We start from the raw sequence: 27,957 nt of genomic DNA, 5'->3' as shown, positions 1-27,957 counted from the left end.
GCAGTACACGACAATCAAAAAGTGAACATCAACGTTCCTATCCGAGTAGAGACAAAGGCAATTCTATGGGCCCTCAATCTTACTTGCCGACTAAATGCTTCTCACTTGGTTAGGATTTTAAATAAACCAAGCTATTTATAAATAGCTTGAGTTTGACTCAAGAAAAAACTTGTTTATATCCATTTATTTAGCAAACAAGTCAAGTTCAAGTTAGGCTCAAGTTTAAGCTTGATTATTAAACAAGTCAAGCTCAAACATAATAATGTGTTTCTGAACAAGCTCATGAACTTAACTTGATTTAATTATATATAATATTATATTTTTATATAAATACTTGTTTAAAAGTATACTTAAATAGACTTGACATTAGATTGCATAAGTTTATAAATGAATTTGTATGTTATCAAATTATTATTTGTAGTTTATTAATAATATAAACAATTCATTCATCCTTAAAAGTCAGAAATTTTTGAAAAGGTAAAAAAATTTTGTCACGGTTTTACTATATGTGAGAAAAAAATAAGTTAATTAAATAACACGTGAACTTGAGATTGTTTGACAAGAAATAAACCAAGTTTGAACATATAATTCTTATTTGGTAATGATATCAGCTTCAAAATAAAATTAAATGAATGAGCTTAAACTTTTACACAGTTGTCAGTGAGAGTGACTCTAAATTGTGTACAGATGCAATTAAAGCTTAGGTTGATATTGATAATGTCCCTTGGACGTTGTAAAATCTTGTTAAGGTTGTCAGGTCTATTATTTTGAGACTTGACTGTGTCTCATTTAGTTGGGTTCACCGTGAGGCTAACAAAGCAGTCCACGTTGTTATTAGGTCCAGCAGAATGGAAAGGCAAAAGATGGGTTCGCAACAATCCTACAAATAAAAGAGGTGATGTAGAATTGTCTAACATAGGTGGATTGTATAACCTACACGCTGATATTCACTTGGTACACTTGCTACAATTTTGAATAATACAATTAATGTGGAATAGACTATGGGAAGCATACGACAGAGTATACATTTTGAGGCCAATCGTCTAATAACTTTATTGACATTGACATCTTTAGGTATTTCCAACAGAGATTTCTAAGTTCAGATATTCATTTCCTCAACTATCAAAAAAATAATAAATAAAAAAATGTATTTTTGAGGAATATATGACAAAGAAGTGAGGTAAAATTACCTTAAATGTGAAGTTTGAATCTCTCTTTTAAGGGGAGCAAGTTATAAATTAATACCAAATCCTCAGTATAGATTAGGATCCACTAGAGTTCTTAGAAAGTTAGGATAGTATCCATTCAAACCAGTCAACTACTGGAGAGAGGCGGGATGAATCAACACCTCCTACTGATGGGGATCTACTAACCAATGCAAGCGGGAAACCTTCTCTCAAAAGCTCTGATTTTTGAGGTTGAAACTATCTCAACAACAAAAAAAAGACTTTGTCACATTATTAATAATTTAAATAAATACAAAAATGGTGATAGTCACCTTCTTTTTTTCTTTTTCTTTTTTAATGTTGATAATGTTAATTTGGTAAAATCTAATCCACTCATTTTAAAATGATTTGGGTTTTTATTTTTTTATTTTTAAATATCCTTAGTGGTGTTAGTGATGACATTATTACGAAACAACAATAAAATCTTAGTTTTAAACATTTTGGGGGTAGATTATGGATATGATTATTACATTAATAACGAGAAGTTGTAAGTTTGTGAATTAAATTACATCAACCTTATGATATGCAGAACAGGCATCTTCAATCACTGACAATAATGCACATGGGTTATGGCTTCTATATGGAGAAAGAGAGAGAGCTACTATTTTTTACCAATTAAGTTGCAACCAGAGAGTAGAGAGAGTTTTTAATGACATAAATATTAGCTCAACCACAATTTGTGGACCAAAGCCTAATGAGTGTCAGGCTTTAATGGAAGAGAGGAGAGTCCCAAGTCACAACTTTAGACAATTTAAGGTTTTTTTTTTTTTTCAAATCATATTTACATTGTTCATACCCTAATCCACCCCAAAACACAGAGTTACAAGTTCACTGTTCATCTAACAGGGGATGCATACACATTGTCACTCCTTGTTTTGCTGGTTTTTCAGTGGGATTATAAAGTAATACTAATACCCACTCCTAATCAATGGGAGACAAGAATTTACATGAATTACAGATGCTGGTCTACAAAATCAAAAAGACATGAATTCCATGCCACTGGATGATTTCATTTAGTTGCATGAAGTTTTCCCGTGAAACAGGGCCTAGCAGCGGTGGTGGGGGTTGGCCTTGGTTCTAGGATGGGAGAACCTCGTTACTCATGAAGCCAATTCCAATTTGCTATCACGTGGCACAAGATTCGATTGTGTCCTTGCAGCTCTACCTGTAAACAAATCAACCATAGACATTTAAATCAAATAAACGTTTAAGGATGCAATCAAACATCGCAAGTGGAACAAATGCACACATTATTGAATAAACTGAAATAAACAAATATGATGGTGATGACAATAAGACTGCTACTGACCTTCATCTTTTTCCATTTTTCGTCTGCTGCGCCAAAGAAGACGAATTGGAGTACCAGCAAACCCTGCATCTGTACGTAGTTGCTTCTCCATATAGCGCCAGTAAGTCTCAGGGAAAAGTTTCGCATCATTAACAAAGAAAACGAATGTGGGTGGTCTTATGGCAGCCTGCAAAAGGAAATCGAGTAAGATATGCTGTATCTTGTAGTAGTTCATTTATACAATACATTCAAATTATACACTATTTGCATTAAGGGAGAAAAAAAGTTCCTAAAACAACTCAACTTACCCCGCCCTGGCATAGCGTATTAGCGTATCATTTCCAATTCTTTAAAAACTAAGCCTTAATCCCAAGTAACTAAGATTGGCTACATAAATCCTTTTAATAATCATGTCTTTCCTACAATCCAAGGTTTTTTTTTACCTCTATTTTTTCTTTTTCCAGATCAATATAATACACTTGTACTAGTTCATCCCTAAGCCTTTATTGCACATATCTAACCATCTCAGACAATTCTCCTCCATATTCTATCTTCAACTGCTACCACCCTCACATTCGCACATAGGCGGAGCTAGCATTTTTTCCCATGGGTCTTAACTAAAATAAGTAAATAAATACATGGATTTGATAGTGTTCTGTTTAAAAGAAAAACAAAAAAGTGTTTGTTAACTACACTACAACCAATTTCCATACTCATCAAACCAAGCACTATTAAATTTTTATGAAAATTTTCCAATTTTTCTTCGTGGAAAGTTGTGGTTACGAGGTTGTTAAGGATCCTTTTGTAGATATGCCCAATTAACTTTATCTCGATAATTTGGATGGTAATATATAGCCCAAGATGCACGAGATGATTTTCCAAGTCATCTAGTTCCCCCGCATACAGCTCAAGTGGCAAAGGCCCTTTCCTTCGCGCTTGGTAAGCACTTCGCTGTAGCCAAGCTTACTGCTAGCCTATCGGCTAGAGCCAAGCTTCAACCACGACTGCTCGTCGCTTCAGGCCACCTTTTTCTGCCACCCAAGATCCAAGTCAGCACCGAAAAAGATCTCTTGATCATTGCTTGCCGCGTTAAGCTTGCTGCTTTGCTGTACTGTAAGAAGGAAGATGACCCAGCAAGCAACTGGTTGCGTAGGCGGAATAGAGTAGCTTGTTGAATTCCCAAAAATGGCAAGATGATCCATCTTTCAGACCGTGGGCCTCAATGTTTTAAGATGGTTTTGCTTGGAACAATTTTGTTCAGTTACTGTGACTACTACCTAGTTTCTTGGGCAAGTAGCATTTGCTTTGATATTGGTTTTCTCTTGAGAAATTTATCCATAAATAATTCAAAAATAGCAATTTCAAGACTTTTTAAGAATTTAATTTCAATTTTTTTAATTAACAACCTAACATAAATTTTGCACTAAACTAATAAAGAATTTAACTAAACCTGTCAATATTTAAATGAGTTTTATCTTTTAGGACCACTTTTAGAATTGCAATTGGATCTAATCGTTCAAAGAGGTTCTCATAATTGACCCCACAAAAAAAAAAATTCAGTGGGCGCAACTGTACAAATATTTCAATTCTCTTAAATTTATGTATCCCTGTTTTTTCCCCCCTTTTAAAAAAATCAGTGGGTGCAATTGGACCCACTCAAAAATATTTGCTTTCTCACAAATACTCTTATTCTTTATTCCATCTTTCTCAGTGTTGTCACAAATCCATCTTAACATCCTCATCTCTACTACACTCAGTTTATGGACCTATTGAAAGAGGAGTTGTAGAATGGAACCCTAACATTTCATCATCTCTAGAGCCCGTAAAACTCGAAATAAAACCACATGCTTCTGGCCAAAATTGTATTTTAAAATACTTCAGCTCTGACATAATAACTTAATGAAGTCATTCTAAATTGAATCTTTTCTCAAAAACTAAAACTATGATAATGCATCACTATCAAAATGCACCAAAATACCCATGGTACACAGACTACCACCAAAAATATATATATTTCATTACCTGAGTGCAGTAATAAACACGTCCTCTCTTGCCACCTCGGGTCCTTGGAGGTGATTTAAAAGCTACTGATTCCTGTACGACTTGATTTAATATGGAAGTGCTAAGCCTTCTTGACCTCTCCTTTTCAACTGTACTAGCAGCAACAATGATCCTGCACTTAGCATAAATGCAATTAATGTATAGCCTGCTAAGATGCTCAGGTATCATATACAGTAAAGAATTATCTTAGAGACAATAAAAGTGCAGAGGGAGGATAGAGTTAGGTAAAGAATGCAACTGGACTGTGAGTTATGAAACAAAAGATATGGTTCAGTTGAACATACTTCTCAACATTATGACCAGCTATTGCAGTTGAATAAACAATAGGTGCCCAATCAAGAACACGAATTTTCTCCCTAACATCTTGCTCATTTTTATTTGGTATGGTATCCCATTTGTTGACGACTATCAGGCACCCCTTCCCTTCTCTTTCCATCCTTTCAGCAATCCGCAATCCTAGGACATTCAGGAAATACAATATAATGTAATTAAGAACTGATCACTGGTGGAAAGCGCCAGCCTGCATCTCACCTTATAAACAGGCCAAAGAGCAGTAATTCTAGATTTGAGAAAATCAAAACAATCCATTCTCTCAATATTTCTTGAAGCTCATGTTATCACTATCATACATCTACAATGAATTATTTTCTTTGAAACAATGATCTCAATCAATAAAATGTAGAGAATACAAATATCTGCAGCACCAAAGAGTTTTTCAAGGAAAAAAATATTGAAATTAAGTGGACAGTATGATAAGACAGCCTCTACTTAGGGGCAAGAGGTCATCTGCAAGACTACAACATTTTCAGCTACCATATCTGCTTTTCTCTCTCTCTTTGTTGGTTAAAACCTTACATTACAAGGTAAAAACCCACTAACAGTGGATCATATACATTTCAGCTGTTTACAAAATATATCCAGAATTTACTTATCAAAATATATATATATATATCCAGAATTCGCCAGACAATTGAAGCTCGCAAAATGCCTTTCGAAGTGGAAATGGATCATTATTACACACTTATTCACATATAAAGCATTCTAAGCCCCTTTGAAACTGATTACTAATTTAATCGTTATGATTAACTTGATTAGTTTAAAATTTCTGTGAAAATTTGATAAATTAATCTACTTGATTCCGTATGTGACTACCGAGTCACATGCCAAAAGAGAAAGCTCAAATTTGTAAGACACACTCTTTTCCTGTTTTGGTCAATGGAACTGGTTTGCAATCAATGGCCAGGACTGCTAAAGGAAGCATGGGTGTGATCCACGTGCTTAATACATAGATACACACACACTTGAAACTGTGGTAGACTCTGTTTATTTGAAAAAATGTTTCAAGAGGGATCTTTGAAGTAGTTAGTGGTTGGAAAAGCAATCCTCAATTCCAACTTTTCTAATTTTTCAATTCCAAAACATGGTACCAGAGCTTTCATGTATCTTTGGTCTTGTGTTTCAATCCTAGGAATTAGGAAACCCCTGTTCTAGTAATTTAGTCTATTCTGCATGCTTAAGGCACCAAGGCCTACACTTATATCAAGGTCGTTGGATGTGGTTAACATGATGGGGGATATTAGTGTGTGTTAATCTTGATAGAAAACATGAAAAAATATGGATTTTAGGGTGAGATGGGTAGGGGATGCACACCCCCACAACCTTTCTTTTTTTTTCCTGAGAATACACACCCCACCAACCTTAATTATGACAAACTGTTATTTCTGTGAGCTGTACTTATTCTATCAAGAAATCAGTTTCCAGACAATCCTTTAAATGCGCAAGTGAATTATAACTACTTTCAAAAGATAAGCATCAATCCATTTATCAAAATCCACAAAACTCAACAAATTACCCAACAGGTTTTTCCCATAGAAATAGTATAACAAATTTGATGTCAACTCAGAGGGTCACATAAAATAGAACTAGAAGATGGTATCCAACCAAACATCAGTGTGTTTTTCCAAAATAATAATACTAATAATAAGAGAAGAATATAGAAACTACATCTGTGGAGTCTGCTAAAATATCTTAACATGCTTTGACTATGTTAGAGAGAGAATCTAATGCAGTTCAAGTCTCAAACCTTTATAATAGAGGATTCATGATCGATTTACAAAATTCATATGCAGCCTCCAGATGGTGCTCCTTGGTGCATTAGATACAATATCGCAATCATTCATATATTTACTAAATTAGCACAACACAATATCACACAATGTCACATTAAATTTGGAATTAAAAAATGCTAAATAAAATTAATGTCTACTGAATGAATGAGTGTTGTATTAACACATAAACAGACACCCACATTGTTAAACGATACACATCTGTTATGTGACTGAAGACCAATACTCTTGCCAAAAACTTGAAATAAAAAAAGAAAGGAGGAGAAAATAAGAGACACCTTACCCCAATGACCAAAACTCTGATGCTTGCATGAGTCCTTTACATGGAGATTCACACTTGTTAACTGCAAGAATGACACACTTATTTGAGTAGTTCTTTCGTAGCCAGTCTTCAATTTCTTCATCAGCTGCGCTCAGACCTGCCTGTTCATCATTATCTTTATTTCTTTGTATTATAAACATTTGCTTGCCCAATTATAAAGACAAGGACTTGGGAACATATGAAAACATTCCAAATAAGTTGAATATGTAGTTCCCAAGAAATTACAGATGATGATTTCAGCAAAAACCCTCCTTCAGCCATCCAAGAAATACAGCCCATCCTACCCACATGACTGACCACTCTACAGCACCTAATAGTCTCTCTCATTCAAAATTCTAGCTACGGTTCTAATTAGTCCACTCACATTTGAAGCCAAGATATGAAGCTACATTGCATTATATTCAAAAAAATGTGTCCCACAACCCAGACACACCCCAAAATATGGGATACAACCAATCAAAAAATACTGTAAAAGATAATGCACAAGCACTTACATTCATAAAGAGCACTAAACTGCAGAATCTTTAAAGATCACCCCAATGATTAGAAATAGGAAGCATATAAGGTTTAAGAGCTTCAAGTGCTCTCAGCTTGCAATTTGGAAAAAGATGGACACAACCAAAGCATTTTTGACAAAAAGTTCAAGCTCATATAAGAGGTGGACAAAGTACATTGAGTGGGATCATTGTTCCTCAAAAATAAATCCCCACTGAAATTGAAAAGAGTCAACCTTATGATGTTTACCACATACAAATATCCTAGCGCCAAACAACACACGTTTCCATTATATTGATGATAAAGTGGCTGATTCCAGGAAGTCAATAAGCTCTAGCTCAAATTGCACTTCCTCCTCCAATAATAACAATGGGATGGAGGGTGAGGTCGTGGATTCAAAACTACCTTACGTGTGTAACTTACCAATCAGCTCCAGCTCAAATGGTACCTCCTCCCTTTGTAAGACCAAGGTGAAAGGTGAGGTTGTGGGTACAAGTCCTATCAAGTGCCTGTTGTAACTTAAAATTTTTTGTTTAAAGGGTGAGGCTGATTCCAAGAAATCAAGGCATTGATGATACAAGATCTGGAAAAATTGAAAACTTTGTAAAATCATGATGGGCCTGTATTAACCATAATCACTCATTTATTAGCAAATTGTAAACTTTTAATTGTAATAGCCAAAAACTGCCCAAATTAATTCAAACTTCAAGAATCTCCTCCAATGATATTTCTTTTGCCTATTGTGACATTAGAGAAACATATATGATATCATTTATTAGAAAACATAGACACATAAGTCCCACGTGCAATCACCCAACTAGGACATAGAAACAGCTATGCTCCATGAGAACCAGTTTTAGTTAAAATTTTCGAATAATGGCATCAATTTCAATAGAAATTAATGGTCATCTACAATCTTGGCTCCCAGCAAGGGTTGGTGCATAATAAACACAGTAATGTGGGATATTAATTATTACTCAGTCAGTTATGTGGACAAGTTTTTTTGAGCATACAAAGTTTCATGTGTGCATTATCAACTTGATCCATCAGGGGAAAAAAGGGCTTTGATTTATTGGCAGCTGTCCAGATACCATAACAGGTCTCTTGTACATGGTTGTGACTCTATCTGGATCCTATTTTTGCCCCAACCATTTTGAAACAAATAATTCAAATTTCATGATGATTGTACAGCCAGCTGATGCTTTATCAGTATACTTTTTTTTTTTTTTTTGGATAGATAATCAGTATACTATTACTATTACTAGTTACCACCCTTAAGGCCTTTGTATATTGAAATATTTGTTAGAAGGCCTTTCAGGTGGAAAAGAGGCTCCCTATGATATGTCAACATGTGCTTCACCATGAGAAATGATCTTCAACATAGAGATAATTCTCTTGGTGGAAAATATTAAATTTATGCAGAACAGTATTACCAAGTTCCTACAAGGCAGAAGACCAACAGTACAATACATTCATTCACGAGAACACCCTTAAGTTCCAAGCGCACAAAGGATAAATATACTATTCTTTTTCCAGTGCTAACAAGCATGGGAATTTGAAAGAGTAAGTTCAAGAGTTTGGACAAAATAATGGAAAGACGACAGACAGTACATTTAAGTCATACAGTCATGCACAATACCTGTCCATCAACAAGAAATATTATGACAGATGCTTCTTCCACAGCTGCAGTAGCTTGTCTCTCAATCATTGAGGCCATTCTGGCAACAGCTGCCTCCCTGGAGGCTAGTGGAATCCCATCCATACCAATTGTTGTGGTAATAGCCAACTCTTCCATAACATCAGCCTGTGACGTTGCTATATTGAGAACACCTCCAGTATCAACCACCATATATTCACTCTCCCCAAAAGGATCTACCATACAAGCAATCCCTTGTAACTCCTGGTTCATCCACCACAATTGCCCTGTTCCCCTATATTAATCAAAAAAGAAAGTCAACTTACACTAAATGAAAACACACATATGGAAGTTTCTATTTTTATTCCCATAGTACGGGAAAGCGTCAATACTAATCAGAGAATCAAAAGCCAGAATTATTGATCAACAGTGCTGATTTACCAACATTTGGTCTTCCAACAATTGCAACCCTTGGAAGTAGATGGTCAGGGATCTGCACATTGAGTTTATAAACTTTAGCAAGCAACAGCTATTTTTCCTCTTCTTTTCAAAAGAGAAAGCGCACATCAAACGTTATCAAGGAATATCAGTAAAATTGCATCACTGAAACATGCGATTTCTTTAGGTTCTTTATCTGTTTTGTGGTAAACTTTGAAATATAAATAAACAAAATTGAGGGTATATGCAAATTCTGGAAATTTTTTCTACCCATATTGGGAATAAGGCTGCCTACCAATCACCTCTCTTAGACCCCCACAAAATTTGAAGCTTTGTACACCAGGTACGACCTATTCATAATAAAATTTCACAAGGATATCCTTTGATATTCTTTTTTTATATAAGTAAGGATATCCTTTGTTATTCTTAAAAATTTTATTTATATTTAAACTGTCAAATTCCTGCATCCTCTAAATAAGTGACTCTCAATTCCAAGGTTATCTACTATTATCCGAAGTACCCACAAAACACGTACTTCAGGAAAATCTAGCAAAAAAAATGAAAACAAAAAATGATCAACCCTTGGAATTGAGAATTTGCCATCATTCATTACATTCCAAATTTGATATGTTTCAGCACTAGAATTTGCCATCACATCTATGAACCCCAAAATACATAATTTAGTTAACTTTATCATCTGGATAAGAATTACTCACTCTTAGCATCTATTACAAGTTTTTTTTACACAACATTAGCAAAAAAAAAAAAAAAAAAAAAAAAAAAACACTATCTTATTCACACATTAACATATAAATAACTTGAAAATGAGAGAGAGAAACGCTTGCTATAATCTTGCAATTAACCTTGTTCACTTGCTGCCCAAAAAAAAAAAACCCATCTAGTTTTCCACTTATCAATCTTCTTTGCATTCAAAATTTGATATGTTTTGGCACTAGAATTTTACCAACTCTATCAATTGAACAAGAATTACTCATTCTTAGCACATTTTACAAGTTTAGCAATAAACCCACTACCTTAACAAAGTAAGTAACTTGAAAATGTGTGTGTGTGAGAGAGAGAGAGACTCACCGATTGAATGTCACAGAGAATAGAATAGAATTGAATGGAATGGAAAATGAAAAAAAAAAAAAAAAAAAAAATCCAAAAGAGGCTCACCGATTGTCAATTGGCGAGATGAGCAGCGTGTCTGGCTTCTTCCTCGAGCGCGGAGACGTCGATTCCGGTAACATCGTCGGCGTCGGAGTGTTGGAATTCGAATTCCTCGTCGTCATCGTTCGGTTTTCCTTGTTGTTGTTGTTGGTGGTGGTGGTGGTGTTTGGTGTTTGAGAAACGGGAAATGTGAAAGCGTGCGTTTGGAGAGATGAGTTGAAGGGAAGAGGGAAGTGGGAGAAAGTTTGGGAATTGGAATTGGGGAGAGAAAGGAAAGGGTTTTGGAGATAGTGAGAGTGCTACTGCTACTGTAAGTGGAAGACTAGTAGAAGAAGAAGAAGAAGAAGAAAGTTCATTTTTAGCGTAAACAAGAGTGTGGATTGTGAAGGATTTTTTTATTTTTTTTCACAGTAAATTGAAACCATTAAATTTGGGTATTTTGATTTTACTGTTTAAATTTTAGAATTTAGATTTTACCTTTTTGATATTTTTGGTATTTGAATTTTACACTCTAATATTTTAAAATTTAGATTTCACCTCTAAGATTTGGAAATGTTTGGATTTTACATCCTAAATTCTGAAAATTTAAGATGTAAAATCCAAACACTCCCAAATTTTGGAAGTAAAATTCAAACATCCTTAAAATTTAGAAGGTAAAATTCAAATTTTGAAATATCAGGGTGTAAAATCTAAACACCTCCAAATTTTAAAGGGTAAAATCTAAATTCTGAAATTTTATGGTGTAAAATTCAAACTACCCAAAACTTTAAGAGTATAATTTACAATTTACCTTCTTCTTCTTCTTCTTCTTTTTGCCCTTTTCTTTTCTTTTGCAAATTTGATATTATTAGAAAGTTTTAATATTTATAGATTAATATTACTCCATATATGTCTAGTCTGACGACTAAATAAAGTAAAAGTAGCTCTAAGGTTTGAATGTGATTTAATAATATTTTAAAACTTAAAAACAATGTTAAGTTAGTCTTTTTTTTTAATTAAGCAAAATAAATAAATAAATAGATGAGTTTGAAATGAGTTTTAATTCCTTAATAAATATATGTGAAACAAATTAAAAATTAAACGCCTCCAAACTCTAAGGGGTAAAATTTAAATTCTGAAATTTTATAGTGTAAAATTCAAACTACCCAAAACTTTAGGAGTATTATTTACAATTTACCTTCTTCTTCTTCTTATTTTCGCCCTTTTCTTTTCTTTTGCAAATTTGATATTATTAGAAAGTTTTAATATTTATAGATTAATATTACTCCATATATGTCTAGTCTCACGACTAAATAAAGTAAAAGTAGCTCTAAGGTTTGAATGTGATTTAATAATATTTTAAAACTTAAAAACAATGTTAAGTTAGTCTTTTTTTTAATTAAGCAAAATAAATAAATAAATAGATGAGTTTGAAATGAGTTTTAATTCCTTAATAAATATATGTGAAACAAATTAAAAATTAAATTGCTAAGATTTAATCAAATTTGGAACAAGTTTGAAATTTATATTTTTTTAATAAATTCAGATTCATAAAAAGTATTCTCAAGTCTCAATCCAAACTTGTCTTTTCCTTAAGTAAGTGAACCGAAATGCACCGAGGTCGACCGAATGGATCAAAGTGAACCAAATAACAATTTATGAATGAAGTAATGTTCCTAGGGGAAATTATGTCATAATAGAGTTTAGTCATGTGACTCTCTCTCTCTCTCTCTCTCTCTCTCTCTCTCTCTCTCTCTCTCTCTCTCTCTCTCTCTCTCTCTCTCTCTCTCTCTCTCTCTCTCTCTCTCTCTCTCTCTCTCTCTCGTGTGAATAATGGACGTTATCATAAATTTAGTTAGTAAATATTAATATATAAAATTTTAAGGAAAAAAAAAAGCTTCCAAAATATTGATTTTTTTTTTTTCAAGTAGTCATAGTTGATACCGTTTTTAGAATGGCTAAAAAATGTGGTGCATTTTTACACCCTGAAATTTTGAGGCTGTTTGAATTTTACACCTGAAGTTTTGTCCATTTTTATTTATCCAAAAGTGGACAAAATCCATCTTATGGTTAAGTGTCACTCTATTTAAAATTCTATTTGAAGGAATGATAAAAGCATGGTGTTAAATTTATTTTTAAATTTGTTATTTTGTTCATAAAATGTACTCTCTTTCTCCATTTTAAAGCAAATGGAGATGGTCCTTTTCCCAGCATTTTAACTGATAACAAGTTAAAATGCTCAGCATGTTTCGAAGCTCAATGCAATAGAAGAAGTTCAAAGTTCTTTGAAGCTCAAAATGATTTCAGTCTTTTCAGATAGTCAATGGGATTTAGAACTATTTTTAAATACAACATACATTATAGATACATTAATATCTGCAGCTAATTGTTGCAGATTCAACCCACCCCATGAAAAAGAATATGATTGCCTCAAAGAATATGATGTAAAATAGTTGCTACAACCCAATGACCAATTCAAGGTTTCAAACTAAGTAATGTACTACCTAATGAACTTCCATGTTACCTTTCTACCTCAACATGAGAATCACTAAGGATATGTTTAGAATGGCGGGAGTCAGGAGGAGAGGGGGGAAGATAGCTGGAACTAGACCCCACCCCTCCATCCAAACATAGGATAAGAGACTGAAGCATTATTCCAGCCATTCACAAGATTTTATACTGGATGCAAACTATCACTTGTATGATTTCTCCTCCACTGTGGTCAATTCTCCTGCCCTTGAGATCACAAAAGCTAAAAGATCTGCCTCCACTTCTCTAGAATCTTTCGCAGCCAATTCGCAGGGAATATAGAGATTGATTCTTCCTTAGATGCCCGTTTTCTCTGTTTAGCGGCTACAACATGGGAATTTTGTAGTCCTCTACAAAGTTCTTGTCCATCAGTATCATTAGATTCCACTAGAGGAGTTTCTGGTTTAACTTTTATCTTAATTGGTTTCCCAAGCTTTGATTTATCTTCCATTCTTGCAATTTCGAGCGCCTTTGCACACACAGGAAAACCTTGATCATCCCAGGACTCCAAAATTATGCCAGAGCCCAAGCAGGTTCTTCCCTGATAGAAGGCTGCAAACTGCCCAGCTGCCAGGCCCTGATCATCTTCAGATAAGTGGACAACTGCAATGTCTTCACTACCATCTTGACCAAGTTCCATTTCTAAACTGCAGTTGTAAAATCCAGGGCCATGTCTGACCTGAAAAAATTATGGAGACATGAGCTTCGAGTTACTAGGATTATAGACTTGGGATGGGACTCAACATGGGAATTTCAAACGACATAACCGGATTCATAGCATGCCTATTAGTACATGATGGGCATTCTTTAGAGGACTAGTATTCACTAAGTAAATTATGCATAATGTCTGCTTAGGCCATTTTCTGTCAGGGCGGTAGCACAGAAATAAGGTTGTGGTATTTTCAGAACTTAATTATGAAAAGTCACTGGAATAGGAATTGGACACTTCTACCTTGCACTGGAGCTGACATAACTGATTTGGAGGCAACCCACTAAGCCATTTTATGGAGCCAACACGAAATATGCGTCTTCTTTTGTCAAATGAGAAGTAATTTCTTGACACAAACACTACATTGTTTTTAATGTCCTTCTCAACAACATACCTGCATGAGATACACCATAAGGAAGAATTCTTTAGTAAGAATAGGCAAGGTTGGAATAAACAAGAACGGCCCATATTGAATAAATTCATAACAAGTGTTTGACAATAGCCAGTGTATAAAGCATCATAAGTTCATAACAAGTATTTGACAATAGCCAGTTTTCAGACCATCAAATTATACAGAAACATATCTTGCTGCAGCAGTAAATGCTATGGTTAATAGGAAAGAAATGTCATAATAGCCACTCTGCTTCTTTAACATATACAACACTTCAATATTGATTGGTATGCTAGTACCACTAAACAGAACATAAAAATGAATTTAAGATACAATACAATAAACAAATGCTGGCATTTTTATTATTCTTTGATAAGAGACTTCATTAAAAACATGAACAGTGGGTTATTCTGCCCAAGTACACAAGAAGTGAACAAGAGAAGAGCACATGAGCACATCAGAGAAAACAAAACATAACTAAGAAGCATATAGAACCGTTGAAGACGTAAAGGAGATGGTGGTGGATTTTAGCAATTCAAACAAAGGAGTGAAGAAGGATGCTAGGTTTAAATGATGAGAGCCTACCAGGGTCCTCCAGGGAGACGTAGACCTTGGCGTTGACCAATTGTGTAGAACCAAAAACCTCGATGTTTTCCAAGGAAATCTCCTGTCTCAGCTTCCAATATTACACCTTCCCTCTCCCCAATATGTCTACCAACAAATTCACTGAACTTTATCTGTAGCCCAAAAAAAAGGGAGACAAAAGGTTTCAAGATGAATCCATTCACAACTCACAACCTTGTGATAAAACCAATCATAAGAAACCAAAATGACAATTTTTAAATAGCCAATAAAAATAAATCCATAACCCACATGATAAAGATAATGATTAAATGTTATTCTGTAGCTTAGCAAAAAGATATTATTCTGACTCTTTCCTATTAGCCTTCACCAGCAAAGAACAAGGTTTAAAGCAAGCAAAACCTAACAGCAGATGATTGAGACTTGAGGGCAATCTGCTTAACTTTCCTATATAATTCAAGTTAAAAAGTAATGGCAATTACACATGCTGGCACCAGGAGATAATTTCTTGGACAGGAATAAATACTGAAAATAAAAAAAATTGTCCAAAAGAGCTACTTTATAGACAGACCTTCCCAAGGAAGCATATTCCTTGTGAATCCTTTCTATCTTTGTTAGGTAAATCAAATCTTGTAGCAAGTTTGCGAACTTCTTCCTGCAGGTAATTGGGCAAAGATAAAAAGAGAAGGGAATCAGAATAGGAAAAAACAAATACAAGTGCTCCACAAAGAGACAATCAAAGCCACACAAAATGACCATAAATTGCTTTGGCAAATGAGGAATTAGTGGAAAAAGAGAGATTGTATTAACCATATGAGGATTTACAGCAACTAAAATTTTCAGAAGTTCACGATTATGGATGTTTCAGTTCCCATTAACAATGAGAAACACTATGAATACAGGCAAAATATTCATGGCAGCATCTGTGTAACTAATTTAGTTTGTAATCATATCATCACTTTGAGTGAGAACAATCCTGTTTGATAATATGTGTACAATATCAGGCATCTTTCGCAACTAAAATCTATGATACCCATCTAAAGTTTTCAAACACTCAAAAATATTCAGCAGTTGCAGAATGTAAATAGATAAACAAAAACTTTCAAGTAAAGTTCTGCCTTGCAGTAAAACTAGTCCCAGCTAACCTTTGAGATATAACCAAGTGGGAACATTAGTCGCTTGAGCTGAGCCTGCGAGAGATGCGAAAGGAAGTATGTTTGATCCTTGACCTAAAAATTCAAAGTTAGAAGGTGTTATAACCAGACAATATGCTGGAGAATTTTTTTTTTTTTTTTTTAAAAAAGGGTGCTCCATTTCAAACTGAGATCTGTGTACAAATTGCAAAAGAAAACCAATTAAATCAGTCCTGTGTTTCTTTCCTCATATAAGAATTAAAGGAATTACAACCATCTGCTTGCAAACTCAAAATTCCATGACTGTAAACATTCTCATCTTAAAGTAACATTAAAACCTCCTAGACATGTATAATGATCATAAAAATTGCATATATTCTAAAAACAAGCATGAGTAGCCATCTAAAGCATCTCCTCAGTTAGGAAAAAGAGAAAGCATTATAAATAAAGCTCATATTTAACAAGATAAAATTCTTCAGACACATCTTCAATATATAAAGAACAGCAATAAAGCCAAAAAGGACAGGGAATAATAGAACTCAGTAATATCTCATGAAGGTACCATGTCTTTTGAAAGTTCTAAAACAGAAGGGTTATCCATCTGATCTGTGGAGGAGTGAACAATTTTTGCATAATGTCCAGAAGCAACATAGTCAAAATTCATACTGCTGATGGCATCCATGAATGCACCTGGAAAATGACATACCCTTAAGAGACAATAGAATAGTATATGTAACTTTGCAGTGGTAAAAGGTGGATTTTTTTAATTAAGTTGGCAGCATACCAAACTTTATTCTTGTATTGCAAAGAACATCTGGGTTAGGAGTACGGCCACATCGATACTCCTCAATAATGTAAGACACCTGAAATAATGGCCATTAATTTTGAACGCTTAAATAGGCACCCCCATAGTACATCCCCAATGTACTCAGCTTGGCACCTTTTCTATTATTAATAATATCCTTACGTTACTTATCAAAAAAAAAAGAACGCTTAAATAGGCAAACTAAGCCTTTCAGGACTTCCTCTGGTTACCAAACAGGAATGCAAGCAATGATGAAGACTGAACAACAATATTACGATTTAAGTTGAATTCACAGACACGATAGAACATCACGCAGTGTAAGTTTAACAAATATAGTTAGCAAGCATTAGAAATACAGCAGAAGGTACAGTGCAAAGTGAGCGCTAAGTAAACATTATCCAAAGAAGATACACTCAGAGAGGTAACACCTACCACATTCTTCCAATATTCATCTGTCAAATGCACAACTTCTAATGGGACACCAACCTGGAAAAAAAAAAAATCAGTTGTAAGACCTCTCTTCAGCATAAAGCACACAATAAAATCAAAGGCTGTATCTATGAAACATGAGCAAAAGCCTTTCATTGAAATCATGCAGGTGGGTGCTATTCACCCAAACAAGTGTAATAGCTGGATTAGCAAATGTGACTACAGAAATTTAAGAAATTAAATGAACTTCGAAGGGTATCAATTTATGACTAAGTCCAAAGGGAGGAATGGGGGGAAAAATCCATGGGACACAAATTAAAGAATTGTGACAAGATGTAAATCATTAGATGCCCATGTGCTCTAGCCTCTAGCTCAAATGGCACCTCCTTCCCTTGTAAAAGCAAAATCGATGTAAGGTTCTGGGTTCATGACCCACTAGGTGTGTGTGTGTATAAATACTGCCTCAACAACAACCATGCCTTAGTCCCGAAATTTAACAATTGGCTATGGATCCTCAATGGACTAATTAGGTCCAGTGCACGTGTAATTACCAATAGAATGGCATTTCCTGTGGCTTTCAATAGAGATGTCCAGGGTTCCAACCTCCCCTCTCCCACATAAAAAATATTAAAAGAAAAATGTAATTCATCATACTGAAACTTTATTGGACAACAGAAAGATTAAAAATTTATATTACTTCCTAGCATATTCTATGCAGACAACAGAAAGAGTAAAACTTTATCTTACTTCCTAATACATTCTATGCACGCCATGTACATCTTTAATACTAAGTCTAACTTTCAACCAAAAAAAAAAAAAAAACTTAGAAAAGAGAGAAGTAAAGTTAATTACTTGATTACAAACAGCTTTAGCATACTTCAAATCTTCTTCCCATGGGCACTCTGACCAGAAGTTCTCAAAGTCTTCCTACACCAAAACCACACATCAGTATAGTACCACAATTCAATTTTGACTGATGGGTCTTTCTCCATTTTTGCAAAAAATAAAAAATTTTACAACCAACATGATCATATATGTATAAATGGGCATACTTGGAACCAGATTTTGAGGTAGAAAGCGGTGCAGGAATGGCCAGCGGCGTGGAGGAGGCGAAGAGCGACGCTGCTGTCGACGCCGCCACTGACAAGGACGGCGACTCTGAGGGGCTTGGTGTTGGGCATGGAGCAAGAGAGATGATCATCATCGACATCGAGGCTGTTTGAAAAGCGTAGTGGCACTTGGGCCACCGAAGTAGAGAAAGAAGAAGATATAGAGAGGGGTCTAGAGGGGCTGAATTGAAGGAAGGGTTTTAGTTTGATTTGAGTTTGGCGTTGGAGAGAGAGGCTTTGGAATGGGAGGTGAAAGAGAGTTAGCGATGAGGACATGGACATGGAGATTGGCCTCAGTCTCAGTCTCAGTCTCAGCAGCATCGCTTTGTTGACGTGCTACACAATGTCTACCGATAAGCCTTGTCGCACGCAGACACGAGTCTTGGTGTACCTTTTGTGTGTGTTTATTTGCTAAACGTGTACCTTTGTGTTCAAACTTGGAACAACAAATCGCTTTTTAAATGAAATAAAGGTAAAAGTAATAAACCTAAATAAATAAATCAAAACTTGTATAATTGAATAGACTTTTGGTAAAAATTAGATGATAACATTTACAATTTAACTCGCTATAACTTTTTATTTAGTAAAAAGAAAAAAAAATTACCACTATATTTCAAAGTTTTTAAAAAATTTCATTATGCTAATAATATCTGTGTCAACGAGAGGTGGAATCCCCTTCCTTATAAATAAAAAAAAATCTGCCTTTGTATATTTGTTCATAGTTGATTTCGAGCTTGAGAGTAGGAGGAGAGTTGTGAAAGGTTGACAACTAAACTAAAATTTAGTCACTTTATTATGAATGAATCCAATACAAATTAAAAAAAATTGAGAGTCATTTGAGAAGGTTTTTTCTTTTTTTTGATAAACTGCAATGTTCATAGAGATAAAACAAGGTACAACTAAGACAATCTACCTACAGGTGGAGGCGAGAGCTCTTGGTAGATTGTCTTTATTGAAGCAAAACGATTTTTGGTATTAAGGGAAAACTTTGCAGCTGCATGAGCAGTCATATTGCAATCCCTTTTAAACCATCTAAACAAAAAACCTAAGAAACTAGACTTAAGGATTAAAATACTACTAATAATGTTAACAATGGATCAGTCGGGGATAACATTCTCTAAGGAAAGAGGATCAAAACAGTTTTTGGCATCTCCCTCAATGATGATGTGGTTCCAATCTTCTTTATGTGCGAGTTGGGCAGCCCAGAGGATGGTAGCAGCTTTAGCTATAATTGGAGAGCTGAAGGTATGGTTTTGGACCAGATTTTGATGATGTCCCCCATACTGTCTCTAGCCACTATAACTAAAGCAGAAGATGAATTAGTTCAGCTTGATCCAAAGATGCGGTGGAGCTTCCCATTTGTCTGGGGGAGGAGCTAAGTTGAGAGAGGCATCTTCCTTTGTGAACAAGGCTGAATGTTCATTCAACTTATGTCTTACCCGCTTAAAGGATTCTTCTATGTTGATTTCTGCACAATGGTTCAACACTTGGTTCCTTAGGTACCAAATCTCATCAATTACGAAGGCCATATTAAGCGGAATAAGCCACTGATCTTCTGCTGGGCAATAGGCCTTTGGGGGGGTTAGGATGACTTTAATGATGTCCTCGCAATCCATGATATGATGCTTTTCCAATTTGAAGCCCCAACAACTTTAGTACCATATTGCTCGTGCTACTAGGCATTTGAAGAATATATGTTGGCTTGTTTCATTTTCTTGTTTGCATAAAACGCAGATGGGATCATATGAAACACTTCTTCTACTTAGGTTATCTTTTGTAGGAAGAGAATTTGAGCCGATTCTCCAAAGCTTGGACCAATGAATTTTTGTGCCATTGGGAGTTTGTTCAGTGGAGATATGGTAAGCATATCTTACTGAAAACTTCCCTTTAGGATCAGGTGTCCATATGAGCTTATCTGGTTTGACTCTTGTTGGTAAATGAATACATAGAATTGCTTAGGCAAATTCTAGTTCAAAAATTTTGTGGACAAAGTCAGACTTCCACTCGTGTGAATTCTGATTGATCAGTTGGGAAACCATTAAAGGGGATCTGATGGGGTGCTCTGATTTAGGCCTTGGGATGAAGCCTTGCAACCATGGTACCCACGGGTCTTGCCAAATGTTGACTGACGCTCCATCTCCTATAAGATAGCAAGCACCCTTGACGATAATTTCTTTAGCATTTTCAATAGCCCTCCAAATTGGTGAAGCTTTTTTGGGGGGGTTCTTGTAGAGCCAGTTATGCCGAACCTTGTATTTCGATCTCAGAATTTCCATACATAAACTATCACGCTTGGTAGCAATCATCCAGGCAAATTTTGCAAGCAGAGCTTTGTTAGTGCTCTTGGTTGTTTTGAATCCAAGCCCACCCTTCCTTCTTGATGTGCATAGTTCTTTCTAAGCTTGGAGATGGTTTGGTCATGTTTGGAGAATAATGATTAATATACTAGTAAGAAAAATTAGTTGATGCAAATTGAGGGAATTAAAAAAGGTAGAGAAAGTCCAAAATAATAGAGTATTAATAGAAATAACAAAAATAAAAAGGTTTATCAATTAATGAGGTAACATTTTTTTGTTTGATAGATATTGTAGGGACACGATTCACAATGAACCACAACAGTGTTGGGTTCGCACGTAAAAAGGCCCAGACAATATCATTTGTAGAGAGTGGGTTTGAAAGGCTAGGCCTTGGTTACCCGGCGGTGGGTTTTTTGTGACGGTCATACATGTTTAAGGTGTTTTCACCCCTGGAGTCTTTCTCCTAGAGGTGGGCCGGGAGGCCCTCACTTTTGGCCATTTTTCCCAGCCCCTTATTCAGATTATTTGCTTTTTCTTTTATACTAGCCTGCATTTGCTTTCCTTCGTCCACGTGTAGGGTCGACCTTTCCAAGACTGATACTTGTCCCGTCAGTCCCCACTCAAAGTCGTTGGGGGTGGTTGATAAAGTCGAAGAATACGGCTCTATCAGGTGCAGAGTATTGTATGGGAAGGGTAGTAAGGGCAGCTTTTCCTAGATATTTTAGATTTTCTTTCAAGTTTGTTCCTATACCGTTTTTGCCCCTCTTCTCGGTGGAACTTTGGGTCAGCCGAGGACTGAACTGTCCTCGGCTGCATCTCCGAGCCGTTTTGTGCTTTATACTATTGAGCTTGGGCCATAGCCTTCTTTGGCTTGGGCCTTTGGACTCCCCATGAGTAAGTGAGCCTGGCCCATAAATTATTGGGCCACACAGATATTATAGGATTTCAATATAGAAAAAATAAAACGAAAGAACATTACACATAAGTGCTAGTATAATAGAAAAATGACAATATTTTAGCTAATCAAAAGAACTTAGTGATCTAGGGAGAAAATGATTTAAGTTACGAAATTAGCAGTATATTATAATTATCTTTTAAAAATAAATTCAAAATTTACTTACATTATGTCATGCAAAGTTTTGCAAAAATACAAAATTACTACATTAAACCTATAAATTTATACTCGTTCGGTTCATTTTATATTTTATTTTTTATTTTTCTTTAGATGAAAGAAGAGAATAAATAATGATAAATTGTGTATAAAAAAATAAACAACTAACAAAATAAAAAATAAAAATTGATATTTTAATTAAAAATAGCATGGAGTGTTTTTCTTATAATAAAAAAATTAATATGTAAAGTAGAAATGACACATCCAAAGGTTAAAAACCACCCACGTCAACTATGATTTTCCCTCAATTTTTTGGTCTCTCTTTCTCAGTTTCTCTCGTTCTTTCTATCTCTCTCTTAAGTTTTTGTCCCTATCTCTCTAACATCGTCACACTCGCCTGAGAATCAAAGGCTCCAAGATCATTACTTTCGGGAAAAAAAAAAGGTAAAAGCAGAACAATAGATGAGAAAATCAAAGAAGAATAAAATATCTTTCTGCCAAAAGCCAAGGAAGCTCTATTGGGCAAGGTGGGTGTGCAGATTATTGTCCTCTATTTGTAAAGCCATTTTCATTCTGCTTGTAAAACCATCATCTGTTCTATCTCCATTCTTGTTTTAAATTTCTTTAACTTTGCTTTATCAATTTTTTTTTTCCTATTGTTTTGAGCAATTGTTTGACCGCATAATTTACTGTATATTTCTTGTTGATTTGGGCTATTGAAGACCCAACACGTTATCACCGAATGGCTATATCTATTCAACGTCAAATACTTTAATTGATTTTTATTCCTCCACCGCTTTGCTTTTCTCAAGTTCAGTTGTATATTGAGATTGAAAATAAAGCAACCTTGACAGTTTTGAGTGGCGAGCGGTGAGCAGCAGTGATCTGGGCTGGGACGACGTTCTCTGCGTCAAGTTGAGGCGGTGGGTCTATTCCCACAGGTTAGGATTTTTTAGGACCCTCTTGGGCTAGAAGAAAATTTTGGGTTTTAGTTTTTTTTGTAACTTTCAAACGTTGGTGCTTGTGAAAGTTGAGATTTTTTTGTGTGCTGGGGTATGAAATTCTTGTGGGTATTTTTTTTTTTTGCTAAAAAAAAAAAAAATTGTGGGTATTTTCCTCTTAACAGTTAACACTATAATAAATTGTAAGAACTTGTTCTTTACATTATAGAGTCTTAAACATTAGTTACATGCCTCATATGTTGTACACGCATTTTAAAGATATAGTGGCTTGTCGATGTTATACTTATATTTGTGATAAGTTATTGATATTATGCTTTTGTCTTCTTAAAAGATTTTGTTTTGGGAAAGAGAGAGTGATTTGTAGTTTTGATATTAAACTAGATGGTGTGATGCAAACCTCGGGTGTGGGTTCATATTTGTATTGATATGAATGAAATTGAATTTATTTCACTACTTTGTTGCAGGTTAAAACTTAAAAGTTGAACGATCAAGACGGTGCACTGAAGAACTTCAAGAAGATTGACCAAGTACCAAGTTGCTAGGTGCCACCTACTCATCTCCTTATATGGCCAACAAAGCACTATATGGTTATATATGTATATACACATAAATCAGACAGTATTCCTTTATATGACCTGTATGTATGTTAGATTGATACCAATAAGGCACAAAACATAGCATGCTAGTAAAACCTCTCATACCCACCTTGACCTCTAAACAACTAAATCAAATCCATGCTCAAATCCTCAAAAATTCAAAACCCCATTTGTTAAATGCTTTAGTGGGAGTTCTCACAAACTCCCCCACCCCACAAAATGCCCTTGTCCTCTACAACCAAATGCTCCACCACCCAACTTCCCACAATCATTACACATTCACCCATGCACTCAAGGCATCCACCTTGTTGCATGCACACCAAAAGGGCCTTGAAATCCATGCACATGTCATAAAATCTGGTTACTATTCTGATATCTTCATCCAGAACTCCTTGCTTCATTTCTACATTGTTGTAAATGATATCATATCTGCCTGCTGGATTTTTGACTCTATATCTTTCCCAGATGTTGTTTCATGGACTTCGATCATTTCGGGGCTTTCTAAGTGTGGTTTTGAGGAGGAAGCTATTGTTAAGTTTTGTTCCATGAACATAAAGCCTAATTCTACTACTCTTGTTAGTGTTTTGTCTGCTTGTTCTAGCCTAAGAGCTCTCAAGCTCGGCAAAGCCATTCATGGATATAGTTTGAGGAATTTGGATGAAAGTAATATTATTTTGGATAATGTAATACTTGATTTTTATGTGAGATGTGGGTCTTTAGTAAGTGCGAAGTACTTGTTTGTGAACATGCCTAAGAGAGATGTGGTTTCTTGGACTACAATGGTGGGTGGTTATGCACAAAGAGGATTTAGTGAAGAGGCAGTGAGGGTTTTCCAGGAAATGGTGGAAGGAGGAGAAGCTCAGCCTAATGAGGCCACTATTGTCAATGTATTGTCGGCATGTTCTTCGATTGGTGCATTGAGTTTGGGTCAATGGGTGCACTCCTACATTGAAACGCGAAGTGATCTTCCGGTGGAAGGTAATGTGGGAAATGCCTTGATCAACATGTATGTTAAATGTGGGACTGCGGATGTGGCAATTCACATTTTTAACAAGCTTCTGCGCAAGGATATCATATCATGGAGTACCATTATTAGCGGCATGGCCATGAATGGCCATGGCATGCACGCATTGCAGCTCTTCTCTCTCATGCTAGTTCATGGAGTTCCTCCAGATGATGTAACTTTCATTGGCTTACTATCAGCCTGCAGCCATGCAGGCCTTGTAGATAAAGGCTTGATGATCTTTGAAGCAATGAAAAATGTATATGGTATTATGCCCCAAGTACAGCATTATGCTTGCATGGTAGATATGTATGGACGTGCTGGGCTCTTGGAGGAAGCAGAGGATTTTATTAGGCAGATGCCTGTGGATGCCGATGGACCAATTTGGGGAGCTTTGCTTAATGCTTGCAGAGTTCATTGGAATGAGAAGATGTTTGAACGGATCAGACAATGTCTTCTTGATACAAGAGGTGTGAGTATCGGGACTTTTGCTTTATTGTCAAACTCATTTGCTAGTTCTGATAGATGGGAAGATGCTAATAAGGTCCGTGATGAAATGAGATCCATGGGGTTGAAGAAGATGGCAGGGTGTAGCTGGATAGAGGTTAATCCCTCCACCCATACCCTGGATAAACCAGATGCTTGCTTCGCATATGCAAGATAATAATCTGCCGTTATTGATCATCCGAAAGAAGATTTTAATTGAACTGATCCGATTTTTCTGAGAATTTGGATATTCTTCCGTTGCATCCTTGTATCATAAGAGGAAGAGGCAACATTTCTGTATTCATGTAAGTGTGGAAGTTGTTTGCTGTTTCTATCTGTTGTACACCTGTTCAGGAGTTTATATTTTGTTTAAATTGTATGTGATTCTCATATATAAGACTCTGTAAATTTATCTTAAATACTTTCTAATAATGCAGGTATGCTGTTGGATGGAGGGTCCTCCAACGTTGAATGCATAGTTTTGATTGGAACTACATGACCCCTGATCCGGGGTATGTTTCATGGTTAGTATGATGAACCCATCTGCTGATTTTTACATGAAGTAATTATTGATCCAGAATAACTTGAAATTACAGTAACTTATTGAATGCCTTCTCTTTCATTTATATTTTTGGGTTTTATACAGTGTAAGGTAGTCATAAACCAACTCTAGATTAGGTGTTGCAACCTGGGAAGAATATGTTGGTATGTATTGTTTGCATGGTACAAATTCAGTTAAGCCTATTCTTTTCTAGCTCTTCCCCTCAAATTTTACTTTTGGTGACACAGTGATAGAACATTCCAATTAGAACAATTGGCTGTGTCATTACTGTACAAGCATATCTTAGAACAAATTGACGACTTTGATTAATGAATCTTCTTTGTTGATGGACGTAACAAATAATAAACTTTCTTTGTTTGCATTCTAGACTTGAACTTTGCTATGTAAGTCTTTTCACTTGGGAATGTAATGATTTTGCGGCTCCTGGGAAGTTCATTCTAACACACCCAGACATCAAGATGTACATGTTATTGAGTATCAGATGTACCACGTGACTCATGCTGTTCTGCATAAATGCTACCGTGGAACCTGCATATCACATCAAGGTGTATATGGCCTTCGAAATAATTGTACTAAAGTAATTTTCTCCTGGTAATAACTAGTAAGTTGCATGATAAACACCCTCTTCAGGCAGCCTGCCAAGCATGTGCATTTCAATAACCTGATGCCATTTAATATTTGCTTTATATGTTTTTACTATCTCTATATTACTTAAAATATTCTGATCCTAGAATTGCAGAGAGTATTCAGATAGAGTTGGCTTGAGGACAATCATGCACCTGTTCTTTTCTAAATTGGAGGACAATGAGAAAAGGATGGGTTTGCTGGTGGAGCTCTTTGAGAGGAATAGTAGAGAGTCCAAAAAGAGATTTTGCACTGCACTGCATGATAGTGCTCCAATGTTTGTGATGACTGTAAAGGATTAGGAATTAAATTTTAATTTCAGAAGCTGAGAGCTCAATGTTGTTGATGAGAAAAAGAACTAAAATTTTGATGCCTTGTATCCAGCCTTTCTCCCTTTTGGGGTGGTTCTATTTGAGCTTGTTTTGCTAATTCACTTTGTTCAAGTGAAGATGCTATTTTATCTTTTCCCCCAAATTCAATTTAAAATTTAGCATCTATTGCTTAATTTTGAATTTTGAGAAATACCTTAACAATTTGGTTAATTAATTCTGATTTCTGATTATGAAGTGTATGCTATGTGGAGTGCGGGAACTGGTTCTTTTAGAATATTTTTTTTACTTGAATATTATTCTAAATTTGGTTTTGATGCTTTTGGTATGGTTTTCTATTTGGGTTATTTTTGGATAAATGCTCAAGCCATCTTATGGAAGTTTACTGTAGATAAAGAATTTAAGCTGGTTCAGGAAGCAGTTGGCAAAGACAAGATACTAGTTGGCAGTTAAAAAAAAAAAAAAACAGGTACTAGCTTGCAAAGACAAGGTACTTGTGGTATTTGCTTATTTGGTTGTGAAGAAAATGAAAGAATTTGAAAGAAAAATGGAGTTTTTAGGGGAAGAGAATTTTGCAAGAGGAATGGATGGAGGTGTCATGGATGGTTTAAGGTGGCCAACCTTGAGTTTGGCCGTGGGTAAACCCATTCATGACCACTCACCACTAATGTAAGAAAAATAAAAAGGAAAAACAAATTAAATGAATCTTATAATAATTTTTATTAAGCTTTACTCTAAAATGATTTATTTCATATTCAAAAAAAAAATATCATTAAAATGAATAATGTGTTCAGTAGGTCATAACAATTTTTTTGTCAAACTCATTCTTTTGTTATTTGACTTGATTTCTCAAAGTTTGACTCTTATTATTATTATTATTATTTTGAGAAACATGCCCACGCCTATATAGGAATTTTATTAAGAAATATGGTAATCTACAGAAACAAAAGCAGCAACATCAGATAGGACATCCTCCATTCAAACTAGTAAAGGAAAAGATAAACGAACTCTCTGGATTAAGGCATGTACCACGGCATTGCCTTGCCTAACAATATAAGAGAGAAAAATCCAAAAACGAATTAACAACAATTAAAGTATTTCTAATTAAATGACCAAAAGATGAAGATGACGTATCCCCTCCATTAAGAGCCTTTATGATAGTTTCTTAATCACCCTCGAATTGGCATTTTTGTAGGCCAATCTCTTGTGCAAACACCTATGCTCTTCTTGCTGCCATCATCTCCAAACAGTCCACGGAGTGAGGTTTTTTTTTTGTTTTTTCTACTAGTCCAGCAATTACCTGACCCGCAAAGTCCCTCACCACCACTCCAATTCCAGCTTCGTCGCTTTCATTGAACCACACTTCATCAAAGTTTGCTTTGAACTCTGTTGCTTTAAAACAACAAGGGTTGGTTGATTCAGTGGGTATTTTTGAATTTTCATCATTATTATTTTAATGATTTCAGTCTAATAATAAAAAATAAATAATAAAAAAAGCCTTTGTTACCCAACGTCGGTCGACGGTTGATGCAGTTGATAGTTGAAATCCAAGTTGTCAA

The 27,957-nt window shown here is 35.3% G+C and overlaps 3 protein-coding genes across 14 annotated transcripts; 1 reads left to right on the top strand and 2 right to left on the bottom strand.

The window, feature by feature from the left end:
- Positions 1–1,967: 1,967 nt before the first annotated feature.
- LOC126717488 (uncharacterized) lies at positions 1,968–11,125 on the bottom strand. 3 transcript variants are annotated; one of them, XM_050419248.1, is made up of 8 exons: positions 10,769–11,125; positions 9,600–9,647; positions 9,158–9,449; positions 6,985–7,045; positions 4,860–5,031; positions 4,537–4,669; positions 2,536–2,701; positions 1,968–2,391 (listed from the first exon to the last, which is right to left on the bottom strand). In XM_050419248.1, the coding sequence occupies exons 1-8, from the start codon at positions 10,882–10,884 to the stop codon at positions 2,327–2,329; spliced, it is 1,053 nt and encodes a 350-aa protein (XP_050275205.1). In that variant the 5' UTR covers positions 10,885–11,125; the 3' UTR covers positions 1,968–2,326. The 3 variants fall into 3 exon arrangements, with proteins under 3 accessions (XP_050275205.1, XP_050275196.1, XP_050275215.1); XM_050419239.1 differs by having other exon boundaries at positions 4,537–4,687; positions 10,769–11,123; XM_050419258.1 differs by having other exon boundaries at positions 4,537–4,687; positions 9,596–9,647; positions 10,769–10,894.
- A 1,914-nt stretch (positions 11,126–13,039) lies between these two features.
- Positions 13,040–18,830, bottom strand: LOC126717482 (uncharacterized). The gene is made up of 10 exons (XM_050419228.1): positions 18,372–18,830; positions 18,172–18,246; positions 17,323–17,376; positions 16,870–16,948; positions 16,648–16,775; positions 16,098–16,181; positions 15,524–15,607; positions 14,956–15,107; positions 14,223–14,373; positions 13,040–13,949 (listed from the first exon to the last, which is right to left on the bottom strand). The coding sequence occupies exons 1-10, from the start codon at positions 18,747–18,749 to the stop codon at positions 13,494–13,496; spliced, it is 1,641 nt and encodes a 546-aa protein (XP_050275185.1). The 5' UTR covers positions 18,750–18,830; the 3' UTR covers positions 13,040–13,493.
- Positions 18,831–22,127: 3,297 nt separating this feature from the next.
- On the top strand, positions 22,128–26,721 carry LOC126717421 (pentatricopeptide repeat-containing protein At1g08070, chloroplastic-like). 10 transcript variants are annotated; one of them, XM_050419192.1, is made up of 5 exons: positions 22,128–22,363; positions 23,263–25,188; positions 25,321–25,407; positions 25,813–25,990; positions 26,185–26,721. In XM_050419192.1, the coding sequence occupies exon 2, from the start codon at positions 23,478–23,480 to the stop codon at positions 25,059–25,061; it is 1,584 nt and encodes a 527-aa protein (XP_050275149.1). In that variant the 5' UTR covers positions 22,128–22,363; positions 23,263–23,477; the 3' UTR covers positions 25,062–25,188; positions 25,321–25,407; positions 25,813–25,990; positions 26,185–26,721. The 10 variants fall into 10 exon arrangements, with proteins under 10 accessions (XP_050275149.1, XP_050275170.1, XP_050275157.1 ...); XM_050419213.1 differs by having other exon boundaries at positions 26,177–26,721; XM_050419200.1 differs by having other exon boundaries at positions 25,813–26,022.
- The last annotated feature ends 1,236 nt before the right edge of the window (positions 26,722–27,957 follow it).

The sequence above is a fragment of the Quercus robur genome, chromosome 1 (genome assembly GCF_932294415.1).
Source record: "Quercus robur chromosome 1, dhQueRobu3.1, whole genome shotgun sequence".
NCBI classification, from domain to species: domain Eukaryota; kingdom Viridiplantae; phylum Streptophyta; class Magnoliopsida; order Fagales; family Fagaceae; genus Quercus; species Quercus robur.
Note: the sequence above shows the minus strand (reverse complement) of the source record. Positions and strands in the feature narration are given on the sequence as shown.